This window comes from Lepisosteus platostomus, chromosome 10 (assembly GCF_059453375.1).
Source record: "Lepisosteus platostomus isolate fLepPlt1 chromosome 10, fLepPlt1.hap1, whole genome shotgun sequence".
In the NCBI taxonomy this organism is placed as follows: Eukaryota; Metazoa; Chordata; class Actinopteri; order Semionotiformes; family Lepisosteidae; genus Lepisosteus; species Lepisosteus platostomus.
In genome coordinates, this window is record NC_142620.1 from 20887510 (window position 1) to 20907177 (window position 19668).

The 19668-nt window shown below is 41.0% G+C and overlaps 1 protein-coding gene and 1 long non-coding RNA gene across 4 annotated transcripts in view; one reads left to right on the top strand and one right to left on the bottom strand.

Annotated features, from left to right (window-relative positions):
* mideasb (mitotic deacetylase associated SANT domain protein b) overlaps positions 1-9243 on the top strand; it is a 41130-nt gene extending 31887 nt beyond the window's left edge. For all 3 annotated transcript variants that reach the window (XM_088648743.1, XM_088648744.1, XM_088648742.1), the window contains exons 10-13: positions 182-331; positions 798-941; positions 2407-2612; positions 6469-9243. In XM_088648743.1, coding sequence (XP_088504869.1) covers positions 182-331; positions 798-941; positions 2407-2612; positions 6469-6682 — 714 coding nt within the window. In that variant the 3' untranslated portion in view covers positions 6683-9243. The remainder of the gene's footprint in view (positions 1-181; positions 332-797; positions 942-2406; positions 2613-6468) is intronic.
* LOC148653566 (uncharacterized) overlaps positions 1-19668 on the bottom strand; it is a 154290-nt gene that overhangs the window by 125805 nt on the left and 8817 nt on the right. The gene's annotated exons all lie outside the window — the stretch shown is intronic.

Below are 19668 nucleotides of genomic sequence, written 5' to 3' on the forward strand. Positions count from 1 at the left end.
TCTAAGAGGAGCAAAACAACTTAAAATGTTGTACATTTTCTGTCAGACTGTACTTAACATGGGCATACTCAGAGCAAATGGCCTCTAGTGGTTTTCCAGAAAGATCTGAAAACAGTTAAAACATGTATCTGCAGAAGGGGGGTCACTGTCTGCTGGCAGTAAAATGTGGTTCTTTGTTCAGGTGAGGACGAAGACGGTGGCTCAGTGCGTGGAGTTTTACTACACCTACAAGAAACAGGTGAAGATCGGACGCAACGGCACGCTGATTTACGGAGACTCTGAACCGGCAGAAGGGAAGAGTCTGCAGGATGAGGTGGAAGTAAATGTGAAGGTCAGTTTGGGATGTGGTGTCATTTCAAAGTGGATGTTCATCTGGCCCTCACAGGAAAAAAAAAAGCACAATTTATCTTTGAAGAGTAGTGCAGATAGTGGACTTGCAAAATGCTTCACCAACAAATGGTGATGTAATTTAAGTTTTTTTTTAAGTGAAAGGCTACGTGTGCTGAAACAGGGTGATGATCAAGTCCTCTAATAGTGTGCTGTCAGCGAGGTTGCTACTGAGTGGGTGAGGGACATTTATCATGAAGGTCTACTGGGCCATAGTGTCTGAGATTCCTCAGATTGCTAATCGATACCCACAATTAAGATGTAGGAAGCGATCTGTAAGGATGAGTAGATGAGACATTTTGATTAAACCAACTTTCCCTTTTGTCATCACCACTGACCTTGGCATTTTGCACAGCTGTGATTTTTACGTTGTACAATGAGACCAAGCCTCTTGGCTCTCTGGCCTACAGAGTTCCCAGCGGTATGAGCCCGCTGTCAGGGACACTGCACAAGAGGAAGATGAAGATGAGAAAAGGAAGTGGGTGGAGCTGGCAGACAAGAGGCAAGGCCCCAGCCCTCCGAAAGTGACACAGGCGCTCCAGGCCTGCGAAAACGTGAGTGACGAGCTGCTCCCCAAGTTCATAGGTCTCACTGTCACAGCTGTGTGTCACCTTCATTGATAAGACTGGGGGTTAAGAAACGTCTGAAATGTTGTGAGTTTTTAATGGTGTCTTATGTGTTTCTGAGCTGTTTGAGGTTTTTTATATTAAATCCAAGACACCTTCTTGAACACAGCTGTTCTGAAATTTACAAAAATCATACATCTGACAGATAACTCTGCATCAGCATGAAGAATCAGACAGTTCATGATGCATACATTTATTCTTTCAAATGACACTGTGTGAGAAAGGGATGTAAAGCTGAAATCACCTGAAATCAGAACTTATATCAATATGGAGAGCAGCAATTAAATAATTTGTTATTGTGAAAGGCAGGAATGCTACTCTGCTGAATTTGATGTCATGTCACCTTCCATTTGAAGAAGTTCTTAAGCATTTTTAAGCAGTGAATGCACGACGTCTTGTACATTTTATACATGAACTGGAGTTGGTTGATTCCTGTGCATAATGCTCTGTAGGGATACTGCCCTCTAGTGTTGACTGATTGTAACTATTGAAATAATCTAGATCCTTCAGAATGCACTGGGGCAGGGCTGCCCAACCCTATTCCCTTTTCTTTCCCAGTTAGGTCACTTGCCTGGACTAGCTCACTGTTTTGTTAGACCTTTTCAGGTTTTTCACTTCCACAAATAATGCAAGATTTATGTATGAGAAACTTCACCAAAGGTGAAAATGATTTTAAACTGAAAACTGTTGCAAAAGACTGAATTAGATTTTTAGTTAGGCTAAATAATTGGAGACTGAGGAATGGAGCAAGCAACCCTGTAAACCAAAGCAGGTTTGGCCTCGTTTCCCCAATACAAACAACCCTCATGTTATTTCAGTGCACATTCCATCAACTCTGTTTGCACCACAGCTGCATAGCTAGCTCACCGTTCTGTTCATACCCATACAAGCCAGTCCATGAGCTAGATAGGAAAACGATTTTGTTGGCAGCCAAAACAAATATATGTTATGCGGTAGGGTGGAGACCAAGATCATACTTGGTTGCTCATATTTACAGAAGTGTTCTTGTGGAAGGAAGTATATAGGTTACATTTTACTATTGCAAAAACTGTGACAGCATTTTCTGCAAAACCTGCATGGGTTTTTATGCTCTCTCATTTCTTAGTCTGTGAGCTGTCATTATCTGTATTTGGTATTGGGTTTTACTTTTCTTGTTTTTTAACAAATAAAACAAATGCTCCTATGACACTCCTAATTTTAGCCTTTAAAAAATGTAAATTGGATTGTCAATTCCAATATAATTATATAAATTTTAATAAGCTGTTATTTTTGTGCCCATCATCATACCAAGGGCATTTTGGCCCAGTAGTGTGCTGTAGCTGTGAGGCACATTGTGCAGGCCTGTTCTCCAAATCTCCGCGAGGCTGATGGCGTTGTGTGTCGGCTGTTTCAGGCCGGCGAGGTACTGGTCTTGAGGAGTCAGGAGGCGCCCGGCGAGGAGAAGAAGAGAGACCGGCAGGCGCCCCAGCCCCCACCTCCTGCCCCAGCGCCGAAACCACGCCAGGAACCTACTGCTGCAGACAAGAAGAAAGCTGCACCCTCTACCGTCAACAAAGGCCAAGACCAGGAGAATATTTTCCCCTGCAAAAAATGTGGCAGGTGAGTGACCAGTACCATAGCTGGGGAGACATTAATGGGCCAGATTGCAGACCCACGCTATCATCTAATCTAGGGGAAATCAGTCCTGACCCTTGACCTTTTTTGGAAGTTTCAGAGTTCAGTAATGAAATGCTCTGGTAATGTCCTCTGTTATTTTACATTAATCACCCAACACCCAAACTGAGTAGAACAGCACCCCATTTCTGTCCTCTTCTTGGTAGCTCTTGATAGCTTAAACGGCAAAATCAAAGGGCGCTGTTAAGTTCAAGCAACGTAGGCAACATATGACTCTAGTTCATAAGTTTGTTTTTTCATTCATCAGTTTTCCGTAAACTTTCCTGTTGTGGCTAGTGGTCATTAGGAAGAGCAGGTCTGCTTTTGTTGTCCAGTAACAATAACTGTGATGACTTGTAGGCAGATATTCGCACTCCGAGTTTCTGTGGAAGTTAAGAATAATCTTAAACATTAAAACTTTTATGATGGCCTCTCACCATTGAATCGTCTATTACATTTGCAAAATATGTTCTGCATTTCCTGTTCTCCTGTTTGCTGAGGTCAGATTGTCACATGTTAGTGGAGAAGCCGGGTCACTTGTGTCTGTGAAATTGCCATTCAGCACACACTTCACTGACGCACAGCACAGGTCAGGGCTGAAGAGACCCTGTGTATCCCACTGACTTACTGTACCTCAGAAGCAGCATAGGTTGAGGTCAGCATTCCTACTAAACCTATTTAGCACTTTAAAAAATGTGTATGTTGTGAAAAGGCAGGGAATGTAAAACAAACAAAAATGCATGAATGACTCGTTTAAACTTCTTTCCAGTGAGTGTCAGTTTTTACATTTGGCGAGCTCTAGGTTAGTCACAAATCCAAGTGGAGATTGCATCACAGATGTTTTTGGTGTGTGCTACATCCTTTGCCCCCCAACAGCTGAGCAATGATAACTCTGGCGTCCGGGAAAGCTGGAACATTTTGATGTTTTTACATTTAGATTATACATATACATACAATAAGACCATCTCTTATTCGATTACATTTATGTAGGGTGTAGAGCAATCAGCATGTAATCCTGTTTGTTTGTTGACATAAACACTTATTCCATTTTGACTCGTTTGTCTTTTTACAGTTCAATGCTGGTTTCACTCTCGTATACGAGCGGTGTAAAACAGCTTTCCCTTATAAAGATTAATTGATCTGTTTTGACATGCAATAAGCATGTTATTGTGTTCCATGTTTCATGGTAGGTTAACCTGTTTGGATTATTCCTGGCTACACTGAACAATAAATCCACACTGACTGATCTTTTTCACATATGCTAAGAGAGAAAACAGTACTGTATTTATTGTGATAAATTAGAAAACCATTCCCCTTAAATTCTCAGTTCTGCATACGAAAAGTGATCAAATTTAAATACAAATCTGGACTGCTCTGTATGGTATATAAACCTGCAGTGAAGATCTTGCTTGCTGTAGAAATTAGTTTGTCTGTTGTCACAGGCACTAACTACTGCCTTCTAATAGGAAACTGTCATATTGCTAGTTGTAAATGATGAGTAATGGTTTATGTTCTTCCCCACCCCTTTCTTAAACCTTCTCTTAGAAGAGCTCATGGCAAGAATAGACTAGGGCATACAGATTCTTTAGTGTTTCAGTACTGTGCAGAGAACCTGTTATTAACAACCGTTTCCTAGCAACTTGAACACACGAGAAGGAAACAGAATGGCATGTCAGCACATCCACTTTGCTGCTTTATTAACTGGAAGAAACAAAAGTAAATAATTGTACCAGAATATGGAGGGAAAAGTATTATATAAGGTAACATTCCACCTGAATTACCCTCAACTGTATCTGAATCAGCACAGCCTTTTCACCTTGTGTCTGTAGATTTCAGTATGGCAAGCTTTTTGGTCTGATGTTCCTAGTTTTTGAATTGTCTTGCACAATAGATTCCTGGTAATGAACAATTCAATGGAAGAAATAACCCTTTAGACTACTATAAACCTAGGGCTCAAAGTCCTGTACAGGGCCCTGGGAGTTTAAGTTCTCATTTTATGAGACAACAACACATTGTGAACTAATGGGAAAAGGGTCTAAAGTGTTTTTTTCATGCCAGGTACAAAACCAAGCATCTCTTTTTTCTAATCATGGCGGGGCAGAGGAACTGAGGCAATATTACAAATCAACTTTAGATAACAAGCTGAGCTCTCATGTTCTATGTGAGGTACAAACACTTTGTTTTATCATGATTGGTACAGGCAGACGTTTTAGTAGATAATTGAATTTTTGGAGTGTGTAGATCATAAAAACCTGCTCCCTAATGTTTAACAGCTAACTGAAATTTGCTACATGGCAAGATTCACAAAATAATTGATGGTATCTGGCAACGTATTGCAAAATTAGCAACTGAATACTGCCACAGAGCGAAGTAAATGTTAGGGTACCAATTCAGCTGGGCTTTTTTTCAGCTAGGAAAGGCGCTACAGAATTGTACGTCATTGTGCTTTCTTGATTGAAAGAATCTAACAGTACTCTAAGTTTCTGCCTTGTCTCCTTTCTGGCCTTCAATTGCAGCTATGTTTAGACTAATTGACCCACTTGCTTGGATGAACCTTTTTTAAACATATGCTATAGATGGCTGGCAAGAGATTTAGCAGACAGAGTTTATGTTCAGCCTGTCCTTGGCTTCCTTCTTTTGTTGTTGTTTGCTTGCGGCTCTCTAAACGACCCTTACTAGCTTACCAGTCAGTGACCTAAAGTACATACTCTGGTGGAAATTCAAACACTCTCAGAATAAACCCTGTTTATTCTCCACAGTCCAAATTGCTTAAATTAAAACTCGCCTAAACAGTGGGAGTTCTCAAACTTGTAAACTGGGACAGGCTAGGTGCTAATTCCTAACCCTATCCAGCTTTTTAACAGCTAAAAATAGGAATTAAAAAAACGCTAGGTCTCTGGGCAGCTCACACAGTAAAGAGCATGGGGTTGAGAACGGAGGCCCAGATGTTCTGAGCTGAAGCTTGAGTGGTGTCGCCAGACAGTGGGCGATGTTACTACAGTGGGACAGGTTTAGGATAAGTGGGCTAGAAATCTCAACAGATAGACACATTGGGGCTTCAGGAACTTTCTGTGCACTTGCAGGACTGCAGTGATGCCATCGAGCTGCACTTCCATTCAGGTGATGCAGAACTTGCAGGGTCAGATGACAAATATTTTTGTAAGCAGGCCAGTCAGTGAAACGCTTCGGGCCTCCTGAATGGCTCAGTCCATAAAGGCACTGTCCCTAGCGCAAGCTGAACTCTGTGATTCAGGTGCCAGCGCGGGTTGTGTATTAATAAAAGCCAGTCGTGACTGGGATTCCCCAAGGGGTGACACAGAATTGGCCAAGTGGCGCTAAGGGGAGGGAGGGATTTGTTGGTCTGGGCTCTCTCGGCTCTCAACAGCACTCTTGTGGCCTTCTGGGCACTTGCAGGCATGCGCTGCTATTGGCGAGGACCCCGCCTCTCCTCCAGTAGGTTCTTAACAACTGGTATGGGGATGCAAAGCTGAGAGGCTTGAAGGTGGGCAAGCCGGAGGAGTCTGTCCTCACTTCCCCATTCCCTGCTGAGAGCAGCTGCAGGGGTCGTCGCAGAGAGCCGACATGGAAAATACAACTAGAGATTCCACATCCTGGGGGGGGGTTAATAATAATAATTAATAACAAAATTGTCAACCCTGGCCTACCCTTTTAAGAAAGGGCCTTCCCAGGGGGTGCAGCTGAAGTCATTCGTGAGGCTCAGCTGGCGTGAGAACGAGAAGGGCCCCGGGTGAGAAAGCGAGAGTCCTGCTGTGTGACGGCCGCGGCCTGTGCTCCTCTGCAGGGTCTTCTACAAGGTGAAGAGCCGCAGCGCCCACATGAAGAGCCACGCCGAACAGGAGAAGAAGGCCGCCGCGCTGAGGCAGAAGGAGGCGGACGAGAAGGCGGCGGCCCTGGCGGCCGCGGCAGCCCGGCAGAACGGAGCGCAGGCGGAGGAGAGCAGCAGCGAGGAGTCGTCGGAGGAGGGCGAGGACGAAGACGACGAGGACTGGCACTGAGGCCCAGCGTGGAGGCGGTGGGGGTGCCGTCACCATGGAAACCAAAAGGCGCGCTGGGAGCCTGGAAGGTGCTTTGCACCAGCCAGGCAGAGCTGCGTGCGGCTTGGCCTTGTGAGAGGACAAGGGATATCCCCTGCACAACCGTGGAAATTTGTTTTTCATAGCACAGAGCACAGCACAGAGCCTGCTTCCCCTCCTTGCTCCCATTTTTGGTCTGGCTCCTTCAGACACTTTTGTTTATCTGTGAAATTTTATAGCCTGGTCTATTTTCCAGCCTGTCCTGCTCCCCCTGCTCCTCTCAGAGCTTAATGCTGGCTGACACCATTGCACGTCCGGATTACATTTTTACAGGTCCACCTAAAAAAAACATACACCTCTGTTTGACTGTGTTTTCAAGGCTGTACTCTCAGACAGCAGAGTTGGGGACCCCCCCACTCCAGTGAGCACTTTAACAGTGTTGCCTCGAAGGCTCAGAAATCGCAGTTAACCCTAAACCTGTACTGGAGCTCCCCCTTAATTCGGAAGGGTTTGGTTAAGACACGTGGAGACCAACATCCTCTGGACTAGCTCATGCAATGCTTCAGTTGAGATATTGTTCCACTTTCAATGCAAAAAATCTTGACTGAATGGAAAAGGATTGTTTCTTCTCCTTCTGGGCTAGAAAACTGATATTCTCAGTAGCTGACCCTTTAAGCAGGGGACTGCCAAAAAAGAACAATGTGATTTGGTGTGTTGAAAAGTGCTGTAATTTCCTTTTTATTTTGTCACTATTGATGCCTTGGATGTTTTTAAATGCTTTTTATCTCTACAAGACAATCAATGTATGAATGCCCTTTTATATTCCTGAACTTATGGTTATTATTATTGTTGTTGTTATAATATTGTTATTTTATTAATATTATTATTTTGTGTAATTGTATTTTGCAGTTCTTTTTCTCATTGGGCTGTTTTAGTTGGTCTCATGTTCTAGAAAAACTGAGGTTCAAGAACTGATTTGAAAAACAGGAACTGAAAGTGACATTCAGTGCAATATGAAATTCTCCTTTTAAAATCCAAGGGCCTTAGTCTTATATGACTGTTTATTTCTTGGTTCATTTATAACTATTTTTGAAGCAGACATCATGGTTTTATAACTATAACAAAGGTAACACTGTAACTGCGTTAACAGTACAAACAGCACATTCAGCTCTTTACCCACAGGTGTATACGGCAGTGGTCTTTAAAACTCTGCTCATGCCAGTTGTTTTTGCAGTTGTCAAAATGGTGCTTAAAAGGGTTAATCTATCACATATGAAATTGATCAGGGGTTAAAAGTTTTGTCTCTTGCTTGGATTTAAATTATAGTCTCACCCAAAAGCTTGGCAATTATGTTTGCATTGTAGGAAATAGGATTCTCAGTTGTTCTGCTTAAATTAATTGGCCATTGTGAGATAAGGATGCTTTGTGTTTTTCCTGATTCTTTTAAACAAGCAAAGCTCTAGCTTTCCTTGCAGTCTAAGTGCATATTAATACTGAATTCGGCATCCTCTTCAAATTGTAGGGAGAAAGATGAAGTACATTTACGGACAAATGTACAAGCTTTAAGTTGTGTGGTTTCAAAACTGCGCCTTGCTGTTCATTACTGTGTATATAATTGAATTTATTTGCGATTATATGTGCGATATTTAAATTATGTAAGGACATTTTTCTTTTATTAAAAGCTGCACATTTTAAAAATGAAATTACTTCATATTGAATGCAGTATTGCAGAGTGGAACCTGTAACCAACAGGTTGCCAAAGTGATCATCACACAAGCCTGATCCAACATTTGTAAGATGCTGAATTTTAGTTCATGAGATTTGAATGAAGTTCAGTACACTGGACATTTAATTTACTTTGCTAAGGTGTTACAACAGGGCATCTCTCCTGCTTGGAACCAAAGCTAACAGTTTTGGTCTGTTGCGCCCAGCAATTACGCCTTGTACAGTTCCTTTACGGGAATGCTCAATGAAACTTCCCTTGTGTTTGTAAAGGCCTAACCCAGCTAGGCTATTATAAGCTCGTTTCCATGGTTACTTAAACAGGAGCTTCCTTGAAACCTATGCTATTTATTTACTAGACCAGGAATTGAGGTCAGTCACAGTGGGGAAAAGAGGTTGAAACCAAATTCAACAGCACAAGTATTGTCTGTTTCGCTGTGGTGTTTATGCACAGTGCTTTTGTGTGTCCATCTCTCTAGTAAAAAAGATGCCCAGCCTCCTACTGAAATTCAGAGCTGCTTGAGAAAAAGAAACTGCCTGTTTTGTATTTTTTTATAAATATATTTGCGATTTAACATTTCTGATCGCCGAAAAGGCATTCTGTGATGATATTGTTGTAGACTGTTTTTATTTAAGAGAGGTAATACCCAAATGATATGAACGCTAAGCTTAAAACGCTAAATGCTTTCATTCTGTACAGTTGTTAAGGGATTTGAGAATTGAAGGTTTATATAAATATATATACACATTTTCTATATTATTTTGATAACGAGCAAAGATACACTAATGTTTGAAAAAAATAAAAATAAATTTCTCAAGTGCATTTACTCCAGTGTAACTTATTTGCATTAATTATTTGATGTCTTTTATTAAAATGCTTAAAATGCTTAAGCAGTGTTGCTCTTCTGTTCCACCACTGAGTTGGCGGTGGATTAACGATCAGGGTTTCTTTAGATTCTTTACGGGTATTAAATACGGCTCGGAGGGAGCTGAGCTTTTGCAGAAGCTCAGCATGTCGAATTTAGCAGCATCCCCAGTATTTCCACATGGTTTGTATGTCCTGGTGCTGCATGGCTGTCTGCATCAGGCCATGCATGATGTCCACGCAGCTAGACGGGTGATTTCTTTTCTCAAGATTGAAGGTAATCGGGGAAGAGCACTGTGATATGGGGCAGTCATCTTTGAAACGGGGACAGAGTTCTGGAGAACATTGTACTACTTCGAACAAGGTGAATGTTTCAGTTTTGTGAGGCAAATTGCTCATTCGAACAAAGAAGGCCACCTTCCCCCTTGGTTTCCAATCACACTGGATAGATAAATAAGACTTTATTGATCCCGAAGGGAAATTGATGAAATTATGTTTGCGTATGGTAGATTTTGTGCTTGGAAATTGTCCATAGCATTAGTATTTTTAAAGGAACAAGAAATAGGTTTGTTCCATGCTGAAAAGAGAAGAGAGAAAACAACATTTTGGCTGTGAAGCCTTCTTCAGGTGTATATTCTGCCATCTGCCATGAATATGGTTTGGATGTTCTTTGCGTGGTCTGCAGTGGGGAAACGTGCTGCTGTACAGACTCGCCCAGCAGCTCCCGGCGGCTGCAGCCCCTCTCTCGGTCAGTTGCTGTAGTTTCTGTGGTCACGGGAGTATTTCAACAGGTCACACTTGAAGAAGGCTTCTCTTTTCAGCATGGAATAAACCTATTGTTCCTTTGCAGACTACGCATGCTGATGCAGCTACCCACCTGGTTTAGTATTTTTAGTCAGAGATGTTCTTGTTTATATGGTTCAAGACCTGTTTGGCTCGCCATCTAGTGCTTTGTAGATGAGGCAAAAGCCACTGTTGTGTTATGTGATTAAGTATCATGTACATGTTGGAGCAGCATCAAATGCCCTTTTGTACCTGACTCTCCTGGAGGCGAGCTAAATGGTGCTGAATCATTCTGGTGTGATACTGCCCATATTTGTTTGTTTCTGCCTTGCCCATCCACAGCGGGAAGGATTTCTTAACTGCCTACACGTGCTGTGTTATAATGAAATTGGCTTTTTGGGTCATGAATTTCAAATCTCCTACTGTGTAGTTAAAACTGAAAGTCTTCTTGCACTGAGACACCCGAGCCTTAATACAACCACTGAGGATCTCTGCAGGACAGCCCTTCAGCAAGTCACTGGAATAACTCATTAGTGTCCTACTCTCTTAACCTCCTGCTGGAGGTTATTGATTAGTTTCTTCATAAAAAAACAAATACTCTCCTCATCTGTTGTCTTGAAATGTTTATTGGCATTTAGTTGACCTTAAAATATAAGGGGCGTTTTATTATGACAAAATGCAATAATTGAAAAAAGAAAGGGAATTTAATTCACTCAGAAAAAAATTACAGGCATTGAAACATTGCCACATCCAGGTTCAAAGTATAGGGTGGTGTGACAAGTTGTTTTCACAAGACGTCAGAAAGTCAACCATTAGCAGCATGGCAGGCTAAACAGCAATAACCAACGCCTCTGGTGTGGGGATGGCGCTGTGCTTGAGGGTTCTGGTGCCATTCCATTTAGAGAACCAATGCCCAGCTCCTGGATGAGCTGTGGAAAAGCAGATGTTTAGGACCGGTTTTTGCAGACGTTACATATATCACAGTCATCGGTCATATGACATGCTAGCAGTTCCACAACACCTGTCAGGAGAAAGCCTGTCAACTGATGGAGCAACATGTCTCTCACTGACTGTCACTGAAAACCAAGAGGCCTTCATTCTGAAAATTCCCCCTGGGAATCGGATGTTCCCTTCTTCTTCAAAGATATCAATCATCGGGAGGCCAGTCCAGGTCAGAGGAGGTAATGTGAAAAAGACCAGAGTTAATTTGACTGAAGGTGGAGTCTGAAAGCACTGGGTGCCAACTACAGTGTTTGGGAAAGGACACAGTTGAATATCATGCAAAAAATGTTTCAGTTATATATTCACATAACATAAAATTGCCACAACTGGAAGTAGTTTGAAATTATAGTAACACACATAATCTGTACCTTGATATGCAGAGTACAGTATGTGGAGTTGTAAAACTCTTCAGAACAGATAAAATATTAGTCCTTATTGTTGTGGGTCTAATTTAATTCAGTAAAACTATTCAAAAGCATTAAAACAAAGAAAAGGCATTTTCTTAGAGCTGGCAGTTTACTATTTAAAATATCTACAGATAAGTACAGTAAGAAAGGTCACACACAAGTTATAGTAAAAAATACCTTCAGTGCTAATAATGTGATGTTAGTGTAGTGTTTGTTGCATTCATCATTGTATCACTGAAAAATAAAGTAATGTAAAAAATAATGTTAAAAGGCAACACCGAATTTTTCTTGCATTATAATTGGCCTGAAACCATTTATATCAAGACTTTCAGAACACATTGTCTTTTGGCATATCTTTGAAGACAAACGTTTCCTTGCATTTTGTTTTTACAATATCATCATTTGGGAACTGTGGAAACATATTCTAGTTAGTTTACATTAAAATAATGGTTCCAAGGTAAACTAAGATGTCTAATCCTTTAACATAATGCTTATCCTTAGTAAGAATTGTAGGAACATCTAAACATAATGGAAAATTTACCATAGGGTGGCAGTATTTCACTAGGAATCATTCACAATGTACTGTTGAGTCAGTAGTTTTTTTAAATCTGTCAGTGGGTGGAAATAGCCAGGTTACTTGGTCTAACTGCTTGATTAAAATCTAGATTCCCACCAAGAATTATCACTTGTCAGGCAGGGCTTAAACACTCAGCACAAAGAACAGTATTCCTCTAATTTCTGTCATAGAATACAGCCTTTGTTCTGTGAGCTCGCCAAGTAATAGGTAATCAAAAAAAAAATCTGTATAAAATAAACAATACAGGTAATGAATTATACTGTAGTTTTACAAAATTTGGAATTTTTATTTAATGGAATAAACCAGAATTGATCATTTGACAAATTATCCAATTATTTTCTGAATCTTATAAATCCTCCATAAAATTATTTTTCCAGGACCTTGATATCCTTCAGTGTATGTATGGACTGCCCCCTTCAATTCAGACTACAGGCTTTCAATGGGGTTCAAGTCTGGAGACTGACATGGCCATTGCAAACTATTGATTTTGTGGTCAATTAACCATTTCTTTGTGGATTGTGATGTTTGCTTGGGACCACTGTCTTGCCGGAAGCCAAAGACCAGCGGAAACAAAACAGCCCCAAACATACAAAGATCCAGCACCATTTTTAACAGTAGCTATTCAATTGTCCTTAAACTGCCCCCCCCCCCCAGGGATGAATGAAGTATTTTGAATTGAATTGATATGATGTTCTTTTCTGCATATGCAGTGGTGTGTGTGGCCAAACAGCTCTATTTTTCTCTCATCTGATGATAGCATCTTGTTCCAATATCATTTGGCAAGCTCCAGGCGCTTACATTTGTTGGTTACTCTCAGTATTTTTTCTTCTGGCAGCCCTGCCAAAAACCCTATTGGTATGGCGGTTCGCCTCTAATTGTAGATTTGGAGACCTGGTGACTTAGCAATTTCTCTCATTCTCCAGCTGTGGTCCTTGGTTTTTCTCTATAGATAAACCAGGCAAATTTACCACTCCTCCAGTGGTCTCAAACTAGTGGTTTAATTAATATACCTAGGTTTTATTTTTTTGTACCCATTTCCTGATTTATGAAGGTCGACAACAATACAGTACGTCACGTTTCGTTTGCGAGTTCTTTGGCCTTCCCCATGTTGATGGATGTCAAAGGGATTTTTTTGTGTGTCTTACCTCATTTGCATACCCCAGTGAAACAGGAAGCCATGATCGGCCCCAATGCAGTTCCTTTAGACTGAGTTGAACATAAAATTAGACTGTTAATGTATATTTAATTTTGTTTGATTATATTTAGAATAATCTTTAGGGATGTTATTGACACATTTTTGAGAAATAAAATTAATACTTGTTAACAAAAACCTTTTTCTCTGAGCAATGGCAGAATACAGTAATATGTTTTTTCTCTGCATACTTTTAGCATAAAATATAGCTCATTACCTATGTTGTTTATTTTATACAGACGTTTTTGCTCATCTTTATCAAGGGTGCCAATACTCTTAGAACTCTACACTTAGCTACTTCTATATAGAGTATTATTACCATTAAAATACAAATATTTCAATGTTCCTGGTGTGTGTATTTCATAGAGTTTTGATATTCAGTTTCAGTTAGTACAGTGTCTTGTCGTCTCTACTGCAGTCAGAAAAATAGAAAAGACAGTTTTTAAAACTCTGAAAATTTTCTACAGTTCTTGCTCTTATTCTACACCATCTTATTCCATTTAAAACAGAGCTTATCCAGATCATGTTACACAGCTCAACAGAAACATACAGCTCTGTTAAAACGTCATGTCAAATAAAGTCAGATAAGCAACTCAGAAATGGTGTGAAGCTGGCAGAACAACAAAATTCTTCTTAATAGAAAGCTGCAGCTGTCTCCACAAGATATTGTGCAAAAACCTGGTATGGTTTACAGAGTTGGCCAATCAAATCTGCAGTGATCAGACAAAGGCAGGGTGGAAGAAGAGCATTGATGTTGAAGGAAGGTCACAAACAGCTAATGACGTCTGTTTAGTCCAGAAAAAAGTGATTACTGGTTTCTGACCAAAAGGCAATGGGTTTCCAAGAGGGAACATCCCCAGGTTACTGTTGCATCAATCCCAGGAGAATCTAAGAATGATGGTCCAAGGAATTATGGTAAACCTTGCAGTACTATACAGTGCAGCTCGCTTCCAGCTTCATTGTCAAACACAAGGGGGGGCTATTTGTTCATTAGGCTGTTCAATGTTTGCTAGCAGCTTCATAGACAAGTCATTCTTTTTCCCCTTAAGCCTCTAAAATTGTCCTAATGGAGAACCAAAACTCTCCAGAATATCTGTCCCATTTGCAATTCCACGAGGGTGGAACTGCCTTTCCAACAGGGCTGCTGTGAAAGCAGAGGGGACATGTTCTTCTCCTTATTCCATAATTCCTGACAGCAACTTCTACACTAAGCCAGTACTGTTAGCAGCAGCCACTCCCTTGATCCTGTGGCCTGGTTTGTAATGCAAAATGTGTTGACCAAAGTGGAACACAGTGTTGGTTTAGCTGCTGAATTAATTTGCCTACACTCTATGGACTGTAGACCTCAGGCTAATTTTTTAAATGGGTTACTAGGTGGAAGTCCACCGAAATATAATAATAATAATAATAATAATAATAATAATAATAATAATAATAATAATATAATTTCTTACATTTAAATATAAATTTTCTGGACACTCCACTCAAAGCGCTTTACAGCTAATGGGGACTACTCTACACCACCACCAATGTGCAGCCCCCACCTGCCATAGTGCGCCAGTACACTCACCACACACCTGCTATCAGAGGAGAGGAGAACACAATGATGAAGCTATTTCAGAGGTGGGGAATATTAGGAGGGCATACTTGGTAAAGGCCAATGGGAAATTTGGCTAGGACGTCAGGATAACACCCTGGGATTTTTAATGTCTCATTTTTACGTCTCATCCAAAGGACAGTGTCATTTTACAGTATAGTGTCCCTGTCACTATACTAGGGCATTAGGACCCACACAGACCACAGGATGAGCTCACCCCTACTAGCCCACTAACACCTCCTCTTCCAGCAGCAACCTTAGCTTTCCCAGGAGGTCTCCCATCCAGTTATTGGCCAGGCTCACACCTGCTGAGCTTCAGTGAGCTGCAGGTTGTGGGTTGAAAGGTGATATGGCCGCTGGAAAAGAAAAAAAGAGTTTTGAAGACCCCATGTACACAGATAATCAGCTCTTTGCAATTATTGCTGTACACCCATCTGCCACACCTCTCTTTCACTCTACCAGGCCACACACACACACAAAGCTGCTCTTTGGCAGATTCCTCTTGTGGGGCGTGACTGTCCTGTATTCAAAGAGTTTGAACCGGAGAATGTAATTGCACTCACATTCCCACAAGAAGCAAACTCTATAATAAATTAAGTTGTGTGGAGTAGCCTGTGTTCAAATCCATTAATGTTGAATTCAGGCAGGAATAATTATGTTGGTATTTTTCTTTGAATACTTTCATAAGAAAAGCTTATTTTCTTTGTAACATCCCCTACTCATTACAACTTCAGAGAAATGCTACTCACTGAAACGCACTCAGTTGCCTTTCTTGTTAAGGAGTCCAAGACAAGAGATTTGCCAAATCAAACAAGGCCTCTTCTCTTCAAATCCGATTATTTGAGAAAAAGCACTATTATAATGCAGTAGGTACCCATTAATCACCTTAATAAAGTTATTAGAACTTGGTGCAGTGTTGCAAATTAGCACAAAGGTTTAAATGACCAGGGTTACATGTGAGGAAGGATTGTTGAATTTCACAAGGAGAAGTAAAAATTGTCTCTGTGAACTGAGCAATGCATTTGAGAACTGAATGTTAAGAAAGGTGAAGCAGACATAGAACAAGACAAGAAAAAACAATGTGATGTCTGTATCTAAGGAGATTCTGCGCAGCATAATATAAAAATGTAAGATCTCCGGTTTTCAATGTTTTCTACTGCTGTTCGTGTGATTGGTATCCCTGCCTTTCTGTATGTGTTTGACACACCTGCTGTGAGACAAATATCAAAGGAGTGACCAGAAACTTGTGTCCCAGATAGGATAAGGCTCTTCAGATTCCAACTTTGGTTCATGGTTAAGTTTGTGACTTTTCTCTCCATCACAAAAGGTCTGTGTTTTTGGTATATCTGGCTGCTGGAATTACTGTATGGTGGTATGTGGGAAATTCTTTCCTGTTGCATAAATCAAACAAGCAGACAGCCATCTGCGGCCTCCTGTTACAAACATGGAGGTGATAATTTGACCAAAAATGGGAAGGAAAGGCCTGGGAAATAGCGGAGTCTTTTTGGTTTCAACCATCCAAAACAGTGAATCACATTAATTAACCACTAAACTGGCCCCAGGCTGTTTCTTTTGCTAAGGCTCAATTCATCTCCCAAATATTCCGCACATAGGTCAGTAGAAACCTCGGATTAATAGAGAAGGAGCGTTTCAGAAAAAGTGTGGGGAGCCTTTTGGCTTGAACATGTAGGCACTTGGAAAGCCAGCCTGAGACCACAGACTGAGCACAAAGCCAAAGCACTTGGCAGCTTCCTGTTCTAACCCTTGATGCCAGGCCAGGCCAAATAGAATAGTTTAATAAGCGTTTAATGCACACTCCTTTAAGACTGGTCAAAACATATTTCATGGGTAGGTGGTCTTTATTACCTCACCTCACCACAGAACCACTCTAACGTGACATTATTCTATAGAATTGGGGTTCAGCATATCTACTGTGGTACTGTGGACAGCTAAGCCAAAAAATTTGGGGGCTTATAGCAGTGCTTTATAGTGCCGGGTAAGTGCTTTCTTTATTACTCTATTTAGTCACGCTTGACAGACCACCACAAGCTTGTGTACTTGAGCATCATGGTCTGAGTTATTCTACTGGAATGCCTCTTTAAAATCTTTAGCTGCTCTTTTTTAATAAAGGTCTAGATGTTTAAAATGCCACACTGCGGTCAAATTTGTTTTGAAAAACAAAAGAACAACAGCTTCACCGAATACCAGTCATTGAAGTCGAGAGAGTTTTCTGTTTCTCGTTGCTATGTTGGGACCACCTGTTTGTGCACTGGAGCTATGATGTAAATAGCACACTGTAGATCCTTTGTGGTGCTGCCCTTTTGTCTAATGCAAAGCAGCGGGGTGTCTGTGCATTTGGGGGAGTAGGAGACACAGATCTAGGCTGCGAGAATGTAGCCCATCCCTTGATTAGAATGTTCATTAGTGAATCCCAGGATGTGCATCAGCTGGGATGGTTTTGCAGGGAGGGGTCAAGGCACCCCACATGTTCATGGAGGACCACATCCATACAGGACTGAGGGGGAGCCAGAGCTGACGAGACGCCAGTACAATTTATCCATCTAAGGGCACACACAAACACAAATGCACCTACATCATTGAGGCCAGCAGGGGGCGCTCACCCTACGATCTATGCGGGTCCTGATGCCCAAGTATAGTGACGGGGACAGTGTACTGTAAAAAGGCACCATCCTTCGGATGAGACATAAAACCTAGGTTCTGACTCTCTGTGATCATTAAAAATCCCAGGATTTTCTTGAAAAGAGTAGGGGTGTTGCCCTGGTGTTGTGGCCAAATTTCCCATTGGCCCTTACCAATCATGGCCTCCTAATAATCCCCACCTCTGAATTGGTTTCATTACTCTGTTCTCCTCCCCACTGATAGCTGATGTATGGTGAGCGTTCTGGCGCACTATGGCTGCTGCGCATCATCCAGGTGGGGGCTGCACTTTGGTGGTGGTGGAGGGGAGTCCCCATTACCTTTAAAACACTTTAAGTGGAGTGTCCAGAAAAGTGCTATATAAGTGTAAAGAATTATTATTATTATTATTATTATTATTATTACATTGAGGCTAGTTTTCCCAGAAGCCAATTAACCTGCCAGTATGTCTTTGGACTTTGGGAGGAAACCGTAGTACTCAGTGGAAACCACCCAGTTACAGGGAAAACATACAAACTCCACACAGATAGCTCCCCAGGTCTGTAATTGTTCTAGATTAAGGTATTTTTCTTTTTTTCCTTTTATTAAAAGAAGCATTTGAGATATTTTTACCATGTAACACTGCTTTGCTGGTAGTGAAGGTGAACAATCATCAGACTCATTAGCATCTTAATAATAATAATCATAAACTTTATTTTATATAGCGCCTTTAAAGGTGGCTTCTCAAAGCGCTTTACAGGATGACAATAACAATAAGTAAGAAGACTACAACAATAAATAAGAAGATTTCACAAGATAGGACACAATTATAATTACAACAATACAACAATAACAATAGAGGAGACCGTGGAAGGTGGTATTAAGAAGAGCAGAGGGGTGAAGAATGGAACCAGTTAAGTAAAGGCTTTTCTGAAGAAGAAGGTTTTGAGTCTGGATTTGAAGGAGTTTAGAGAAGGTGACTCTCTAATATCCTTGGGCAAAGAGTTCCAGAGCTTGGGGGCATAGCAGGAGAAGGCCCTGTCGCCCATACAATGTAGACGGGCTTGGGGGACAGTAAGGAGGGCAGACTTTGAAGAGCGGAGGTTGCGAGGTGGGGAGTAGGGCGATAAAAGTTCAGACAGGTATTGAGGTGCCAAGCCATGTAAAGCCTTATAGGTGAGCATGAGGATTTTAAAGTCTACGCGGAATTTGACCGGAAGCCAGTGCAAGGACTCCAGGATAGGAGTAATGTGAACACTTGCACTAGACCTGGTCAGGGTTCTGGCTGCTGAATTTTGGACATACTGCAGCTTGTTCAGAGTAGATTTAGATACCCCAGGGAGTAGAGCATTGCAGTAGTCAATTCGAGAGAATACAAATATGTTGATCAGCTTTTCATTATTTGCCACTCTCTTTGATTAAAGGAACAAAAATAATTATCTTTAAGTAATGAGCACCATGGTGATTTATTACTGGAAGAACTTATATTAAAAACAAATCTTACTGCAGCATGATCTGAAATGGTAATTGAATGGATGGTACAGCTGATCTGTTAACGGAGAAATAATTAATTCGATGAGTTGTGAACATTTAAAGAAAGGTATTTACCCTAGCTAGAGGGTTTTTAAGTTGCCATGTAGCACCAAACCAAGCTCATTCATATAATTATTAAGTGTGGAGCTAGCAGAAGGTGGTTAAAATTAGGTGGAACTGAGGATGTATCTATTAAATCTTTAATGACCAGGTCGAAGTCATCATCCATTATAAGGATGGCATCCTTATGGATGGAATCCAATTCACTAAAATAGAATTAAAAAATTGTGAATTATCTTCATTGAGACCATACAGGTTGACAATCGTAACTAGTTCAGAAAAAATACTTCCATGAACAATAAAAATCCCCAGGTCTGGAATTGAACCCAGGAAACCCAGCAATGTTAACTACTGCAACTGTGCCATCATGGTATCCTAGCTTCTTAATAGAGTACACGATGTCTAAGACTTCTGTCCAGTAGTGTAAAACTCTTTCGTGTTGTCAACAACTTTAATCTTTAAGTGCTGGGAGGCACCAATGTTAACCAATACACCACTGTGCCACAAAGGGAACTCATGTCCAGTCAAAGACTGCCATGCAACTAGCCTCTTTGTTGTAAGGTTGAAATTTGAGCCACTAATATAACATATGA